Source organism: Heliangelus exortis, chromosome 7 (assembly GCF_036169615.1).
Source record: "Heliangelus exortis chromosome 7, bHelExo1.hap1, whole genome shotgun sequence".
Classification (NCBI taxonomy): domain Eukaryota; kingdom Metazoa; phylum Chordata; class Aves; order Apodiformes; family Trochilidae; genus Heliangelus; species Heliangelus exortis.
The window spans coordinates 9,653,676-9,670,808 of NC_092428.1; the positions used below are offsets into that span (position 1 = coordinate 9,653,676).

Below are 17,133 nucleotides of genomic sequence, written 5' to 3' on the forward strand. Positions count from 1 at the left end.
GATTTTACATCTCTGGAAAGGTTAGAGTTCTGCTTGTCCACAGTCTGCTCTCCCTATGCTAATTTTTACATAGGCTTCCTAGGCATATACAAGAGGTCTAAGGTTAAAATTTGTTGACATTTGAATTACCTGAAAGACAAACAGATAAGGAAACTACTTATGTAGCTAGTAACCTTTATCCAGAGAGCTGTATCTGTAAGGAGTTAGAACAAGTATGTTCAAGGAATTGCTATAGATGCTTTTTTACAGTATAGCATTGAAATTATTCATTTTTACTTAAAAATATACTTTCAAAACATTTTGCAAATTTCTGAAGACCTCTGCAAACCTGCAATTCCATATTCCTTCATGACTGCAGCTGAGTATATAACAAGAATTATTACTTTTACATTGGCACGGTACCATGTGTAAAATGCAAAAGCTGCTTAAGAACAAAACAGAATTTTTCTTCATATTCAAATCTTGTCATTAAAGTCCTATGTGCAACCACTTGGAAATAAGAGAAAAAAAAGTTGCTTGATTATAGACAATTAGGTCCTCTGCTTTAAACAAGACTTTTCCATAATTTACATACAAAAACAAATGCAACTCAAGTCTAAGCATAAATAATAAATCATTAAAAGGAAATTAAACTTTTTATTAGCCACTTACAGAGCTTGCAGAGCAACACAAGTAGGATTCTATTTCTACATTTTGAGCTGCTTATATGCAGTGGAACATTTGTAGGAACTGATTAAAAGGCATCCAGGAAGTTAAAACTTATGTTCAGAGTGCACAGAATAATTCTTTTAGACCAATGGATGTCCCTGTTATTTTAGATTTTAATTGCATGATATTGTCCATGACCTATTTGCTCACTTACACATACTCAGAAGTGTTTTTCCAGTCATTGTTATGGCTGGAAAAGTGAAACAAGCATAGACAGTAAGAGCAAATACCCCCTATTTTACAAATATACTTTTGAACCCATCCTTTAGTCTCACATTTCAACCTTAATTTGTAAGTTAGCATGCAAGTATTTTTAGGTTTGGTTTAAAATTATGAACATGAAGATTTAGAACAAAACACTAATAAATTCAGAGCTTATTACACACTCTATATTTTTAATTTCAATAAAATAAAACCACATCGGCCCATTTTGATTCAATACATTTATATAATTGCTGTGATCAGAGGTTTACAAGCTCTACCTTATAATGGAGGAGAGGTGACCCAACTGATTTTACAGTTCACATCTTCCACCACCTTGCTACTAGAAGCTAGACACTAGCTTCTCTTTATATTTTGTTACCCCTAAACACAGATCTATTACAGGATGTTTCTATTTTCAGCACCCTTTAGCAGTCTCCTCTTTCCACACAAAAGCAACCTGAAGAGTTTACCAAACCACCCTTTCCAAAGCAACTTCAACATAATACTCCAAAACTGCAGTCTTCTAAGTGGTAAACAAGCAATTTTTTTATTTCCCCCTCCTCGCACCAAAACATAAAACAACAGGGAAAAAAATCCTAACCAGCCGAACATGCATCTTTAGCAAGACAAAGCTTGCAGGTTCTTCATTTTTTTAAAATTGAACTGTGACATTTCCATTTATATCAGTAGCCAACTAAAGCCTCAGCTACAATTAGGTATATCTGAAAATCTAGTGAACTGTCAAGGAGGAGTTGCTAAGGATGGATAGATAGGGAAAAAAAGGAGGGGTTTGGCCTCCTAGAGAGGATACAAAGATTAACAGAACTATTATGAACTGAAGACCCAATTAGATCAGCCCTACTACACAAGCTACCTGTCCAAAGTTGCTTTACAAACTCTATTGGCAAAACAGTTTTACTACAGGTACACAAACACCTGGAAAGTTTGAAGAGTTGAAAGTATTCAGCAGTATTACAGAACACTCTGTACAGAACACTTACATAAATAGTATTTAACAGTCTACATTATACTCTTAACAAAGAACTGTTGCAAAGGTCAGATTTACAAACAAGCTCAAGCATTCCAAAACATATGTAAATAAGCAGACACTCTTAAATTTCAGAATGCTCAAGTACAAGAAAAATAGTAAAGGAAGATAAGCAGTGTGGTCTCACCTTTATTTTCAGACTAAGTTGACAAAGCAGAGATCCATGCCAACTTACTGTATAATCTTCATAATCATCAAGCAGTTCAGCAGCTATTTTGACACTACACCAAACACTATGGTCTATCTTCTGTAATGATAACCCAATGTCACTTGCCCACAGAATCTAAATCAAAATCCTAGAGCACAGCTAGAAGAAGAGAATTTCTACCCGTTGACTACAGATGTTTTGCTGTCTCTTCCATGTCCAGGAATATTTACTCCAGAAAAGCTGCAGCTAGTTAACTAACATCATACTCCAAGTAAAACAATGCTACATGAGTAAGAACTCTTCATCCCAAACATGCACACAATGGCCAAGCTTTTTCAGGGTCACTAAGGAAAAGCTCATTTCTCTTCTGTGCAGTCACATCCTACACTCCCTTCTGCTGCACCAACTCCAAGACTCTCCATACCTTGCAAGACAATTCATCTTACAAATCCCACTAAAAAACCATCCACATTTCTTCACTCCGCAGCTTAGTGAGCTGCAGCAGCTCTCAGAGGATCAAATAAATACCAGAAGCAGGGAAGAGACATTCCCTTTGTTTCCTGACAACAGCAAATTCTTCAAGCGGCTCAGCAAGACCTCATGAAAGTAAAACCTAATGAAACAAACTAACTAAAACTGATCTAGTAGGAACTCACTTTCAGTTAAGGAAAAAAAGTTAACAGCTTTATCAAGACAGTCACTACACCTATAGTCCAAATGTTCCTAGATGATATACAGTTTCAAGAAAAAGGTGAGAAAGATTTCCAGCCTTTGACACAGCCTACAAGTCTCTGAACTCTAAGTTGAAACATAGAGCAGTTTTATTTTGAAGACTCCCAAGCACTGGCGATGCTTACTACTCTGACAAGCCTGGTAAAACCTCTTAATATTTTTCTCTTCTCCCAGACAGAGTGCCTGTTGACTGCTGTGTAATGTAGTACTACAAAGTACTACAGTACTACTTTCGTAGCCACTCAGTGTACCAGGTTTCTGCTGCTGTTAGCAATCCATAATGTATTTTGTGTCATTGCTTCAGTCATAAATTGTAGAAATGTTATGAAACACAAGAATCCATCTTTGATCTGTTAAAGAGCTGATGTTACTATGGCAGAGCACAATTCCTTTCAGTTTTGCCTGATGGTTTCATGTTTTACAAAGCAAGAAAAAAACTTCCCAGCGTACTACCCAGTGGCCTACAGAATCTGAGGAACAGCAAGAAACTTGCAAAATGCTAGGTTTATAACCACAAAGAATCATTTGGGTTGGAAAAAACCTTTAGTATCATCAAATCCACTTTAAGACTATCAAATCTAACTGTAAACCTAACACTGCCAAGTCCCATTAAACTATGTCCCTAAGCACCACATCTACACATCTTTTTAATGTCTCCCAAGATAGTGGCTCAAGATCTTCACTGAGCAGTCTGTTCCAGTGCCTGACAACTCTTTCAGAGAATAAACTTTTCCTAATATCCAATCTGAACCTCCCCTCATGCAACTTGAGGCTTGTCCTGTTACTTAGGAGAAGAGACATAGCCACCCCACAACAGCCTCCTTTCAGGTAGTTGCAGAAAGTGATAGGTCATAGAATGGTTTGGATTGGAAAGGATCTTCCACTAGACCAGACTGCTTAAAGCCCCATCCACCGTATCTTTTAACACCTCCAGGCAGAGGGCACGCACAGCTTCCCTGAACAACCTGTTCCAGCATCTCACCACCCTCACTTCCTTTTCCCCAGACCAAACAACCCTGGTTCCCTTAGCCACTCAAAGCAGAGACACTTTGTGCTCTGGAATCTCCATTTTTTTTCCTGTTTCATAGCTAGCAACAATCTAAAATACCTTTGGCAGCTCTAATGTTTTTTGATTTTTTTTTTTTAAAGCATTCTGGCATCCAGCATAGTGGACTGTTGCTTGACTTCCTTATTGCCCAGCAGCAGGACAGATGAGATCCTACATTAATGGATACACTAGGCTATTGAAGCAACACAGACAGGTCTGAGCTTCACAAGATCTGAGACCTGGACAGGCCCAAGCTTCCCCTGCTCTAGAAAGCAGAAGAGTAAGAATCAACAATTGTGCTTGCTGTTCTTCAAGCACAAGATGTGAAGTACAAACACCCTTTCCCTATAGCATCCGAGTGCCTTGAACCAGACCTCATGACAGAGGCAGCAAGCATGAGTTTGCCGAGTTCTGCAGAGGCAGAAGGACCTATTTTTCTGTCTTTCTCCTTAATTCTAGACAATCCCCTGGCTTGCCTACAGCCTGCCTTCAGGAAATTTAAGATCAACAGAATTGCCTCAGGCATGGGGAGCCAAGACAGCAACTTTTATTACACTACTCGATCAGTATAGACTCTCTCAAGTAGTTCTCAAGAAGGCAATGGAAACTGAACAGAATTTCTTCATAACAAAGAAGTATCCTGGAAAAGGATGGAGAAAAACTGCAAAAATCTTCCTCTCATAGGTTATAGGTTATGTTTTCAGTTGGGAGGAAAGGAATTGACAAGAACACCTCTCTGAGTGTCTGGCTCACAGAAGTTCTGAAAGAATATACTCATTTATGACCATGAAAACTGATTTTCTACTAATTGAAGCCTTAAGTTCACCCACACAACATCCACACCTCTTGAACTGCTACCCCAATGCCAGGCCAGAAGTAATATGCTCTGTAGGTGATTTGCACAGCTGGCTGGTTTCTGCAAATACATAACCAAATCAGCAGGTCTCTTTTGCAGCTTCTCATCCACTAACACCCCCAAATCCTCCTCCTCAAGGCTGTTGTCAACCCACTCTCTACCCAACCTGTATCTATGCTTGGGATTGACCCAATCCAGGTGCACTTAGTCTTGTCTAACTTCATGACACTGATATGGGCCCACTTACCAATCCTGTCAAGGTCCCTCTGGATGGCATCCCTTCCACCCAGCAGGTCAACCACAGCACAGTTTGATGTCAGCAAACCTACTGAGGGTGCACTCAGTCCATGTCTCCAACAGAGATGTTAAACAGCACAGGTCCTACTACCAGCCCCTGAGGAACACCACTTGCCACTGTTCTGCATTTGGACATAGAGCTGTTGACCCCAACTCTCTGAGTGCAACCATCCAGCCACGTCCTTATCCACTGAGTGGACCATCCATCAAATCCATTTCCTTCCAATCTTGAGACCAGGTTGTGAGGGGCAGTGCTGAACATTTTACACAAGTCCAGGTAGGTGACATCATTCGCTCTTCCCTCATCCACCAATGCTGTGACCATGTTGTAAAAGGGCCACCAAATCTGTCAAGCATGGTTTGCCCTTGGTGAAGCCATGTTGGTTGCCACCAACCATTTCCACATTTGCCATGTGCCTTAAGAATAAGACTAAAAACATACAAGAAACATTTTTTTATAAGCATATATATGCCAACCACCAAATATATGTTTACAGCCCCTTATACCTATTGCTCACAGCATGCTCTTTGCTATTTTTTGGGGAAAATTTGTTACTTATTGAGAAAAATATTTGGTAAAATGGTGCTTTATTTAGTAGCACAGCAAGCCTTGAATCCAGGAATGAGAAACTTTGCCAACTACCAGATAACTAAATTTATCTAGTAAATTAAAAGTTCAGAAAGGAATATCTACACAAGCTGAGAAAATGTTGAGTACATACATACAGAACTGTGAAGAGTAACACATCTTTAAATGAGGTTAAGAATCACCATGGCTTTATCTCAGCTCTGGAATACTCATTGCTGCTTGCCCGTTTTGGTTTACTGTTCTGCTCTGTATTTGCTGCTTTGAGGAATAAGGTACGCTGGAATCAAGGTTATTATCATGGCTTTAACTCAACTGTTCACACATTCCTGCTCACTGAACCATTCTGTACCTAAAAGCAATCCACTGGGGCTCCCCAAAAGCAATCCACTAACCCAAGAACAAGAGTATAGCCTTTGTAAGCTGCTATATAAGACCCCAAACCGTAAGAACAGTGCCTAAACATGACTGTATTATGAATCATACACAGCAGTACAAAGCAGTGACAGGTGACTTTTAAGAAGCCACCTAGTGCTCTGACCATAACAGTAGCAGAGTGGAGACAAGTGACCATAGGTCATGCAATTTTCCTTGCCACAGCACTTCACTCCACATACCTCTGCTTCACTTGAGGCATCCCACTTCACATGCCGAGAGAAACAAAGAGGTAGAACAAAAAGACAGCAAAACCAATTATTATTCAGTTAAAAGTTGTTAGCATTGATTTGACAGGTTTAATAATACAACTTAATATCCTAGTGCCAAATCCTACACCTAGTAACTTACCTGAATAAAAAAAAAAAATAAAAAAAATTTCAATCATTGATGTAAACTTTTCCATGATCCTAGAATAATTATTACTGACCATCTCAAGGGCACAGCCTCTCATCTTGTCACAGAGCCCAGGTAAGATGCTGCTGTAGACAGCTGCTCACTTTTTCCCTTACCTCACCTCATTGGCTTCTCTGGTTCAGTGAAATGAAGACAGACAATTAACATGGATGATTGCAAAGAACTGCAAAGCAGGCCAGTCTGATAACTGAAGAGCTGGGAACAAGCAGCTGGAAACAGCAGCCTCCTAACCTAGATCTGCCATGACTGAACAGTTTGTCTGACTGGGCAATTATAACAATGAAGCTTTCAACTGAAGTCAGCAAGAATTTCCCCCTTGCCTTCTCTCAGTTTTTAATTACAAAACTGTCTCTAGCAAATCCTTTTTTTCACTAGCTTTTGCCAGAATAGAAGCAATTAATTTTTTTCCTAGTATTATCCAAGCCTTCACTGAAAACAGTAAATATTATTTCATATTGACAACAACTTCTACTGTACTGTCTTTTCTATAATGAAAATTCTCCAGAATTTCATTGAACTATCTCTCTGGGACACAAAGCATCAAGTACCAACGTTACTGGTCAAGGTGTTCAAGCAATAAAACATCAGGAAAATCATATACTTCAGTCCACATAATATTTTAAGGGGGAAAGAGCAGAGGAGAAGGACACTAAAAGGAAACAGTGGGAACAGAGGTACCTCTCTCAACCTATCCTTGAGCAAAGTGGAGGAATCAAATTTAACCTGCAAGTTCCACTATCCTTACCCTCAGGCAGGAATCCCTCTCTCCCTTTCTTTAGGGTTGGCTGAAGTAGGCTATTTCTCAATTTGGGATATTGCCCTGACATCAAACCTCTCCTACATCTACTCTTCAGTTAATCTTATTCTGTGTTCTCAAAACAGGGACCCATTGTGCTGAAAGAGTGACTGTCACAAATAACCATAACTGGGTTTTGGGGAATCAAATAAAACAAAAAAATGTTAGAAATCTGGAAATTAAACTCCACTCTTCAAACATAATAAAAATAACATAGAATATGTTACAACCTAAAGTTAGGATGCATCTCCTACGTAATATGCCAGAGTGAGAAATGCTTTGATAATGAAGCTGGATATCCTGAAGTTCATGGTTTTGAGCAAGAAACTTAACAGAAGGCAACTGAATTAGAGCACAATGCCTAGCCCTTGAAGCTTTCCCGACCATGCTTTGAATAAGCTTTGAATAAGCTGTATCTACACTGTCAACTAGTAGCTAAAGCTTTGGGAGCTTTCACAACTTCCACGATGATTCTCAGAATCACCAGAAAATAGCTTCCAATACCAAGAATTTTCAGCTTCTTATTCCCAAGCAGTTTTATCAGTACCACTGTGTTCATTCAGATAATAAAATAGTCTGGCAAATTCTAGTTTGAAGTCCAAGTAGTTTGTAGCAGTGTAAGTTATCTTTATGGCGTTATCCTCACGTCAAACTCCAAGCCTCTCTCCTGCTGTAGCAATAATTACTTGGTGGCAAAAGCGCCCATCGAGGCTGGAATCGCCCATCATTTCCCCAGCAGCAGCAGCACACAAGCGACGCCGAGACACGGTCCTTCAGACAACCCTAACACACCCCGCAGAGACCCTACGGACTTGAGTCCCCGTCGTCAGCGCGCCCGGCCCGCCGGTCTCACTGGGCATCCCCTCCCCCGGCCCAGACTCGGGGCCGGACGCTGTCGGGGGCGCCGCTACCGACCCCGCCGCCGCCCTCTCCTTTACCTGGTGAAGAATTCGGCAAAGCTGCTGCCGGCGGCGGCGATGCCCGCCCGCCGGGCCCTCTCCTCCGGCTCCTGCGGCGACGCCGGGACCGCTGGCGCTGTCCCCCCGTGGGGCAGGTGCTCCGGGGCGCTGCGGCGGCGATTCACCTCGTAGGTGTTGCGGGAGTTAAGGTTCACGTCCGTGAAGCCGAGGGGCAGGGCAGCGGGCTCCGCCCGGCCCCGGGAGGTCCGCACGCCAGGGACAGGATGCGCCCGGCTGCCGGCGTCGTCCCCCGGGCCGAAGGGCGGCGGGGGACTGGTGGCCACCGCCCCCCCTCCCCGCTCCGCCTCGCTCCGCAGCCGGCAGCTCCTCAGCGGCTCTTCCAAGGCGGTTCCCGCGGGGCCGCCGCCGACCCCCGGGCCGGGCGGGCAGGGGAGGAAGCCCCCGTTCTGCAGTTTCGCTTCCTCCTCTCCCGGCTCATCCCGCCCCGGCTCGGCCCGTCCTGCCCGAGGAGGCGGGGGCAGCAGCGGTTCCTGCGGCGGCAGGAGCAGGAAGCCGACGTCCCCGTTGGTCATCCTCCCGCAGGGGCCCACGGAGTAGGCGGCCCCGTTGGCGGGCTTCTCCGGGCAGCACTTCCCCCCGGCCGGGGCGCCGGGGCCGAGCGCCGCCAGGTACTGCTGCAGCAGCCGCTCCTGCCCTGACCCCGGCCCTCCGCTCCTCCGGCTCAGGCCCCGGCTCCCATCCCGTTCCTCGTCCTCCTCCTCCTCCGCCTCCTCCGCCGCCGCCTCCTGCCGGCCCGCGGGAAGCACGGCTGCGCTGCCCGGAGCTCCGGCATCGTCCGGCCCCACCATTTGCCGCCGCGGAGCCCCGGGGATGCCAGCGGCGCAGCGGGTCGGGGGCGCGGCCCCCCCGGGGCGGCGGGGGCCTAGAGGGGCGGGGCGCGCGCCTTCCTCCGCACCGGCGGCGCCGCGAGCGCTGGCAGCCGGAGCCGCTCAGCGCCTGGGACCGGGACCGGGACCGCGGCCTCGGCGGGGGGGGGGCAGCGGGCCCGCCTCGCGCAAGCGCTGACGGCGGCCCTTCCCCCGGGAAAGCCACCATAGAGAGGCAGGGCAGGAAGAGCGGCGCGGCCCGCCCTCCCCGGCGCGACTACATCCGGAACCATAGAGATGCCAACGAGACAGGATCTTCCCCGCCAGAGCGGCGCCTCGGAGGCCGCTCGCCCCGCCCCGTCACCGTACGCCCGGTAAAGCCTCACCGCGCGGAGTGCGTGGCGCGTTCCGCCGCTGCTACGGGAAAGCCCAGTCCGGTGCAGAGTTAGCACTCACCGCCTGCCCGCTCCTGCTGGGATAGCACAAGTCTGCAGGATCCCCTCCGGCTGCCCCGGCACCCGTGCACGCTTCGGGCACGCCGCTGTCACCCGCCTAGAGGGTCGGTAGTGGGGCACGCGCACCGCACAACCGCGCACCGGTGTTACCTTCCCTCCCCCGCACACCTACGGACCCCTCGGCACCCTGCACGGCGAGGCCTCGCACGGGGTTGGGGCCATGGAAAGGGCGCCGGAGCCTATGGTACCATCAGATCACCGTTAACCTTTTTTTTTAAGGAGTAACAATAATAAAAAGACGTTTAACGTGTTGCGAGGGATGCCCGGTACTAAAGATAAAGATGTGCTTACGGGAGGCGAGGCAGGACGGGGAAGGTGGCAGCGTCGCAGAGACGGGGCCGGGCGGAGACCGGCGGGCACCCGAGGGGCCTGCGGCGGCGCGGCCCGAGAAGCGCAGTCCCGGAGCCCGGAGCGAGGCGGGGTCTGAGGAGAACGGTGGAGGACCCGCGGAGCCCCGACAGCGCTGTACCTGCGGGGGCGGGCGGCAGAGGAGCCACCCGCTGAACCGCAGCGGAAAGGGGATTGGGGTCAGCGGCGTTCGTCACCCAGAGCCGCGGCAGCGCCTCGCCCGGGAGGGGAGCGGGGGCGAGCGCAGAGCCGCGGGAAGGGGGCACGGAGCGACAAAGGGTCATGGCACCTCGGAAGGGAATAACCGGTCCCGTGTCCGTGTCCCGTCCTGGGTAGGAAGGGGAGAGGAAGCGGGGCCGGGGTGGGATCGCGAGCGGGCGAAGGGGCACAGCACGGCAGCCCCCGCCGCCTGCCCCAAGGAGCGGCCGCAGAGGACGGGGCGGGCAGGGCAGCGCCCGGCCTGGGTGTCTGAGCAGACAGAACGTCCTTCTGGGATAAATGAGAAAGGGAGAAGAGAGAAATAGGATGGGCGCTTTGAAATCATGGAGTGAATGTTCTCTGCAGCAGCGATGGGATCTCCAAACTCCTCGGGATAACACTGGGGAGGTGCATGGAGGACCTGAGGGCAGGTGGCAGCACCCGTGTTTCCTACCGCATCTCAGAAGAAAAAACAATTAAGTCCCCTATACCTAGTGAATAAGAGAAGGGAAGGCAAAAGTCATATCTAAAAGAAAGGGTGAAGAGGGTTCAAGTCCCCGAAAAACAGTAACAACATAGACTCCATGTAAAGGCTACCACTTGCCTGAGGCAAGTGACCAAAGGTAGCACCCCAACCTAATGGTTTACTTTTGTATTCCAACAGTAAATACTCACTGCTGGTAACAGAAGTACAACTCTTCTGAAAATCCTTGGCCAGAGAAGTCCTCCATTTGGTAACTCCACCTTCAAAGGTCTTGTGGAGGTCTTTGCTTTTAAAGGCAGGCAAGTGGGGCATGCCCAGAGGGAGAGGAAATGGGGAAGTAACAGCCACCCTCTTCTAAGGTTTGGATTTTTGTTTGGGTGGCTGTTTGTTTTTCTTTAAAAATATAGGAATTTTAGAAAGGTTTAAACTGGGAATCTTCAAATAAAAGGTTAATGAATTTTGTTGTGTTGTAACTTCTTGTTAGGACTTCACAATATAAAGCCTTCTGGGCTTTGCTTTGTTAAAGAAAAAAAAAATTTTGTTGGTTTTTTTTCTCTTGTCACCTCCTAACTGTACTTCTGACGCGAGATGTGCAACCCTGGGTGTTTTATATGTAAAAAGTCTGATCTCTCCCCTTTTTGACTTGACTTGAGCAAACACATGGGATCTCAGAGGCTGGAAAAGAAATTGGAGTCTGCAGCTCAAAAAACACTCTGCAGTTCTGGAAATTATAAACAAGGAAACTTGTCAATTTTTTATTTGTTCCCAAGTGTTAAGAAACAACATTGCTCTTAAAAAACAACCCCAAAAACTCTACAAAAATATAGGCCAATGCCCATCACTAGGTTCTCCTTTTCAAAATAACAAGTAGCAAGGCCACAGGTACTAGTTTACCTCTTACACCAACCAATCCTGGTAACTAAAATACACATTTAACAGTTAAAAGTACAACCACTATGTAGCTGTTGGTTTTCCTATGCTGTTTCACTACTTCTCTGATTACAATACAGAATGGCTTCCTCAAATCAATATGCTGGAGCAACTGCACTCTAGGGTTTCCAAAACCTTCTCTTCTGTTTTGAGTGTAGCTGTGGTCTTTGGCAGTTTGCTCCAGAAGTTCTCCTTTGGGCTACTTTGGCAAACACATTTTTGCCCCCTCACTGATACCAGTTTGCACTTTTTAATACAGAGCCTGGACAAAATCTTATAAAAGAACCTAACTAACAATAAATTAAGATGTTAGGAGACTCAGTGTTTGCTGATTTCTGCACACTGCAAGCTTCTCCTTAGCACAGGTCTCATGCTGCAGTCCTACTCTGCTTGTGGAACAAACCTGCTGTACACCTGTATTAAGATAATTCAGCATGTGGTGCTTTGCCTATGTGTGCTTATGCTTGCTATGGTTGAGATTTCTGTTGCTCTCTGGATATCACCATCAAGATACTGAAAAGACTGCTAGCATTTCCCAGTATTCCTAGTTTAAATGTCAGTAAACTCATAGGGACAGAAATTTATCAAGAAATCAAGCTTATCTGAAACCAGGTTAAGATAGAAACAATCAGAAGTTTTTGTCATCGCATCCAAAACAGAGATTTAATTACACTGCTTCTTAATAGACCAGAATACAGAAAACAAACAAAATCACAAAACCCCACTATGATCCAAAAGGCTTTTGCTTTCCTCTTTCTATCTAGCTAATCAACTAGACATCTAATCCACAGGCACTGTCCACCTGGGTGCCAGAAACCTCAGGTGTTGTTCAGAGATACTTTGACTTTTATCTTTTTTTCTTCATAGCTACGCTTTGGGAACCACCAAAGCCATAGGTGCAAGCTGGCAGAGAGCAGGCAGGAATGAAGCAGGAGAAAGAGATGAGGGTTGTGATATATGATGTTAATGAATTTGTATTCCTAACCAGTAAATTCAGAATTAAACTAAGAAGAAAGTGAATATGGGGCTAGACAAAGCAATTGAGACCTATAATTTTGCACAAAAACAGTGTAAGCAACACAACGAGACAAACTTCTGTCTCGGCAATAATTGAAGCGTGGGCCTTGTTCTTAAAACAAGGCACTGCCAAGGCTAACGAGGCACCAAAAGAATGTGAACATCTGCACAGAGACAGCATAAAAATGCCACAACCAGCAGATAAGGGAAAAATTATGGCTATGGCCTGATTTTGCTCTGTAACAAGATAATGAAGTCGGAGAAAACAAGAAAGGTAAAGGGTTCAAGTTTGAGGAAGACTTCTTACTCCATCCAAAGACCCCCTAACAACCCCCCATATCTCTCCAAGAGAGGACTCCGCCTGGACTCCACCCAGACTCCGCCTATTATGAATATTGTAATAACATGACGTAATCCCTATGAATATATATGTAAACCCACCCCTTTTTAATATTCATAGAATTGTAATTCTAGAGTTTTAGAAGCGTGCGTGTGAGTGGAGCGGAGACTCCCCATTCACCCAGCGCTGTTTTGCTCACTGCAATTTCAATTTCATTAATTAATTAAACCATTATCAGAATATAGAGTCTCGGTCATTTTTAACAGGGTGAAGGAAGCTTCTTTCTACTGAGCTGAACCCAATGTATTGTACTATTCCTGTGAGTATTCGCGTTCACTTGGAATTTGGATTAGAATTTGGATTGGAGTCCAAAATGCAATATAGCCCAGCATATCCATAATTCCTTCCAGTTTCGTCTCCTTGCAGGAGTTGCATAGTAGGCAGGCTCTTTATTTCATTTATTTACATGAACAAGCCCATTAACTCTTCAGAGATTTGTTTCAGGCTCACTGCAGATACATGACAAGTATCTCTGTCACAGTGCACACTTTGATTACGTTTTCGAAGACAATTCCATAACCAGCTGAATTTTAGAACTACAAAGGCTATATTCTAAGCTGAGAGGAATGAGAAGTCAAAACTGCAAACACAGAACAAAATGACACAGTGGCTTTGATAATGTAAGAACAATCTTCCCACCCCCTGCCATCCCTATGAGAAACAAGGCAAAAAATTGTAGCATGTGAGGGAAAATTGTTACAGAAGTAACGAGTTATCAAAGACTAACATCTTCTTTACTGAAAAAGATGATTCACAACAATGGAGAAAAATGTGTGTGTAAACACAGGTACCAGTAGAACACAGGGAAGGTTAGGGAGGATGAAATTACTACATGAGGAGGATAATTTTCATTCAATTCCTGCACAATAATAATTTGTGTGAGATTTAAAGTAAACTTGTCCAAATCAAACAGTAAAAGAAAACATTAATTAGAACACAGTATCCTTTCCCTCCAAATCTGATACTTGATAACATTTTGCAAAAACAATCCCAAACATATTAGACAGTTCCATTTTGCATTGCATAACTGATAGCAAGAATGTGGAAAATGGGAAATGATCTCTGTATTACTATATGGTAATTACAGGTGGTCAGAACTTAGTCTGAAAGAAACTGCAGGGTTTGGTGGACTAATAAGCTAAGGCACATGATGTGCCTTATGCTCAATGGAGCCACAGAGGGTCTTAAAAGTTACAATGCAGTTCTTTATGATGCCTCATGGTACCCACAGCCCTAAAGTAGATGCCAAGATTCCTCCTACAGCCCATGGGAAGTCCTCAGCACCCATGAAAGGGATTTATACAATCCAGAATGCTGAGCAAGGAGCCATGCACTACTAACAGCCAACTGAGTCTTGTCCTTAAGAGACAGTCCAAGACAACTCCAAGATAGGAGATACCAGCTTCTACTTGAGACTCCTAGTCTCCTCAACTGTTTTATTTCCTTCTCATGACACTCTCCCCCTGGTACTTCCCATCCTGTCCCAGCAACCAAATAGAGAGAGCAGTGTCCCCATGCTCTAAGTATGAAATGCAGCAGGAGATGGGAGATCTATCTGAAAAGCCTCCCTGCTTCCCTGAGTTGGAAAAAGGACTCTCCATCCCACCCTTTCTTCAGCATTCTCTCAGTCTCTGCAGAAGTCTTTCATTTTTAGGACTGATTGCACAGACAAATGGGTCAATTTCAGCCTCTCTCTCCTCCACTGAATCCTACTGAACGTTGTTTGTACAAAACAGAACAGCCCCATGGGGAAAGATTAGCAGGATATGGTACCCCAAATACCTGGGAGTAACTTAGGCACTCTTTTGGGATGTTTTGCTAGACTTTCCCCTACTAGAAATGTGGTGCATGTGTGTTCCTTAAAGCAATCACCGTACAGGAGGGATGAACCAAAAAAAAAAAAAAAAAAAAAAAAAAAAAGACTACAGCAGACATCACTGTTCCAGTCAGTATTCATACAGCAACATTTTTGTGCAAAGAATGCTACATTTTAGCTTTGTTCTGCCAACCCTGTTGCTGCTGTGCAGCAGTGGCCTACACTTCATGATCCCCAGGCCCTCTGCCCACCACCCAGCTGCTGTTCAACTGCTGCGTTACACCAACAGTAATGCAGGTCTGGATAGTATCTCCACACCAGTGTAAACATAGAGTATACACACACCTGGGCGATTTGAGTGTATCTGGACCTCATTAATAGCATCTCCAGAAGTCTGTGGCAGCTCAGGGGACAGCCTGGGCTCTCCTGCAAGTGCCTTGGGTGAGGAGTGTCTCCTGTGTGGTGCTGGGCTCAGCGTGCTGAGCAGGGACACTCTTCTGCTGGCCTGCTACTGGAGAGACGGGGGGGCTGCTGGTAACTCGAGGGCTAATTGTCTTTGAGCTTAGTAAGAGTGTCAGTGATAAATAGTATGGAACAAATGTGCAAAGTACATCACCCATGAAACTGGAACACATGAATTTTGAGAGCCTAATTCTGCTCTGAAACTGGTGTCTGATCTCCCAGCCCCAAACGTGCAGTAACATGGAAATCACATCTACATTTTCTTGAAACTTGAATATTTTTTTCCCAACATATGCTCCCTATGTGGAAGCCTGCCTCTACATTAACAAAAAAATAACCATCTCAGAGCAACTCACACTGATATCTTACTTCTGAGAGCAAGTTACCTTTTTATGTCTTCAATCTATCAATTGAAAAGGAAAATAAATCAATCTATTTGCATCCACCAGAATCCTCCTCTGCTCTCGGTCCGGCCCCTGCTGCTCGACTCAGCACCCAGACCCCCCCTCCCTCAGCCTCAGATGCTTTGGCGGTACCGCCGTGCAGTGTGGTTTCCTCGAACAAAAGGGGAGGGGGTGGTCTGGAAACTTCCCGCAAGTCGGTGCCGTCGGGGCACAGAGCTCCAGCATCTCCCCACGCGGTGGCCCGGGGAGGGGCGTCAGCGGGGGCAGCCCACGGCCATTGATAACCCCGGGCCCCGCCGCTGGAGCCCGCAGACGGCCCTGGGCACTTCCACTCACTCCAGAGCATACCGTGAGTGCCCTCGGGACAGAGAGAAAAATACCGGGAGACGCTGGGGGGAAACAGTGTCGGGGGGAAACGACGGGGCTTTAGGGGAGCGCTTCGCCGGGAGCCGGGTCCGGCTGCCGAGCCGCGGCCGCTCGCTGCATTGGCCGGTGGGTGCGGGCTCTCGGTTCAGATTGCCTCGGGGTTTCGGCTTCCTGGCTGAGGTGGTGCCGGGGCCCCACCGCCGTCGGCGGTCCGGCAGAGGAGCCGAGGGAGGGACGGGAGGGAAACGAGTTAAAAGCTCCGGGGGTTGCGACCCTGGAGGAACGAGCTCTCTCTGTGCCCCTTCGCCGGAACAAACCCCACCAGGCTCAGCCTGGCGCGACCCTGGCTCTGGGCGCCCACCCACCAGCCGGTGCCCGTGTCTCTGCAGAACGCGGAGGATGCGGCGGACCGGCGGGCCCCATGACGGGACTCTCCATCGTTGAGGCACCGGAGAAGGCTCCCGCAGCGCCGAGGAGATGAGGCTGCCCCTAGCCCTGCTGGCCCTGTTTGCCCTGGGGGCCGCCGCCAGCGGGACAGGCGGGGAGGCGGCGCAGATGGGGCGGTTTTCCACGCCGGAGCAGCACCGGTGCAGCTGGGAGCTGCGCTCGGCGGCGGGGGCCAGCGAGCTGCGGCTGAGCTGCCGGACGCCGGCGGGCGGCGGGGCACGGAGCTGCGCCTACCGCGGGGAGCCGCGGCTCTGCCCCGCATACGGCGCTCGCAGCCGCCGGTACTGGCGGCAGGTTCTGGGACGGCTGCGGCGGCGGCGGCACCCCTGCGACCCCGGAGGGCCTCTCAGCCCCCGCCTCTGCGGACCGGGCCGGGCTCCTTCCGAAGCACAGCTCCGCCTGGCCCCAGGTCCTGGCACCGACCTCGGCACCTCACCGCCGTCCGCTACCGCTGGGCCCACTGGGGACCCCACGGAGACCTTCTGCGGCGAGCGGTGGCACTCCCTGTGCAGCTTCTTCGTCGGCTTCTGGGAGGGCTGAACCACCTCCGCCGGTCTCCCACCCAGCCCTGCCTGCCCTCGCCCCTCTGCCACTCCGTCCCTCAGCTTTGTCAGCTTTCTTTTTTTTCCCCCTCCAATAAAATGGTAACAATTTTATGAGAAGCAGCTCAGGTAACTCCTTTCTC

The 17,133-nt window shown here is 47.3% G+C and overlaps 2 protein-coding genes across 8 annotated transcripts in view; one reads left to right on the top strand and one right to left on the bottom strand.

Moving 5' to 3' along the window:
- Positions 1 to 9,388, bottom strand: part of TBC1D12 (TBC1 domain family member 12) — a 42,699-nt gene extending 33,311 nt beyond the window's left edge. For 3 of the 5 annotated variants that reach the window (XM_071748715.1, XM_071748716.1, XM_071748714.1), the window contains exon 1: positions 8,214 to 9,182. In XM_071748715.1, coding sequence (XP_071604816.1) covers positions 8,214 to 9,043 — 830 coding nt within the window. In that variant the 5' untranslated portion in view covers positions 9,044 to 9,182. Of the gene's footprint in view, positions 1 to 6,244; positions 6,280 to 8,213; positions 9,183 to 9,204 lie in introns of those variants that run through there. The other 2 variants (XM_071748719.1, XM_071748717.1) reach the window with 2 other exon arrangements.
- A 773-nt stretch (positions 9,389 to 10,161) lies between these two features.
- On the top strand, positions 10,162 to 17,110 carry FGFBP3 (fibroblast growth factor binding protein 3). Of its 3 annotated transcripts, none has more exons than XM_071748722.1 (2): positions 10,162 to 10,256; positions 16,391 to 17,110. In XM_071748722.1, the coding sequence occupies exon 2, from the start codon at positions 16,479 to 16,481 to the stop codon at positions 16,986 to 16,988; it is 510 nt and encodes a 169-aa protein (XP_071604823.1). In that variant the 5' UTR covers positions 10,162 to 10,256; positions 16,391 to 16,478; the 3' UTR covers positions 16,989 to 17,110. The 3 variants fall into 3 exon arrangements, with proteins under 3 accessions (XP_071604823.1, XP_071604824.1, XP_071604821.1); XM_071748723.1 differs by lacking the exon at positions 10,162 to 10,256 and adding an exon at positions 13,158 to 13,212; XM_071748720.1 differs by lacking the exon at positions 10,162 to 10,256 and adding an exon at positions 15,516 to 15,984.
- Positions 17,111 to 17,133: the final 23 nt, after the last annotated feature.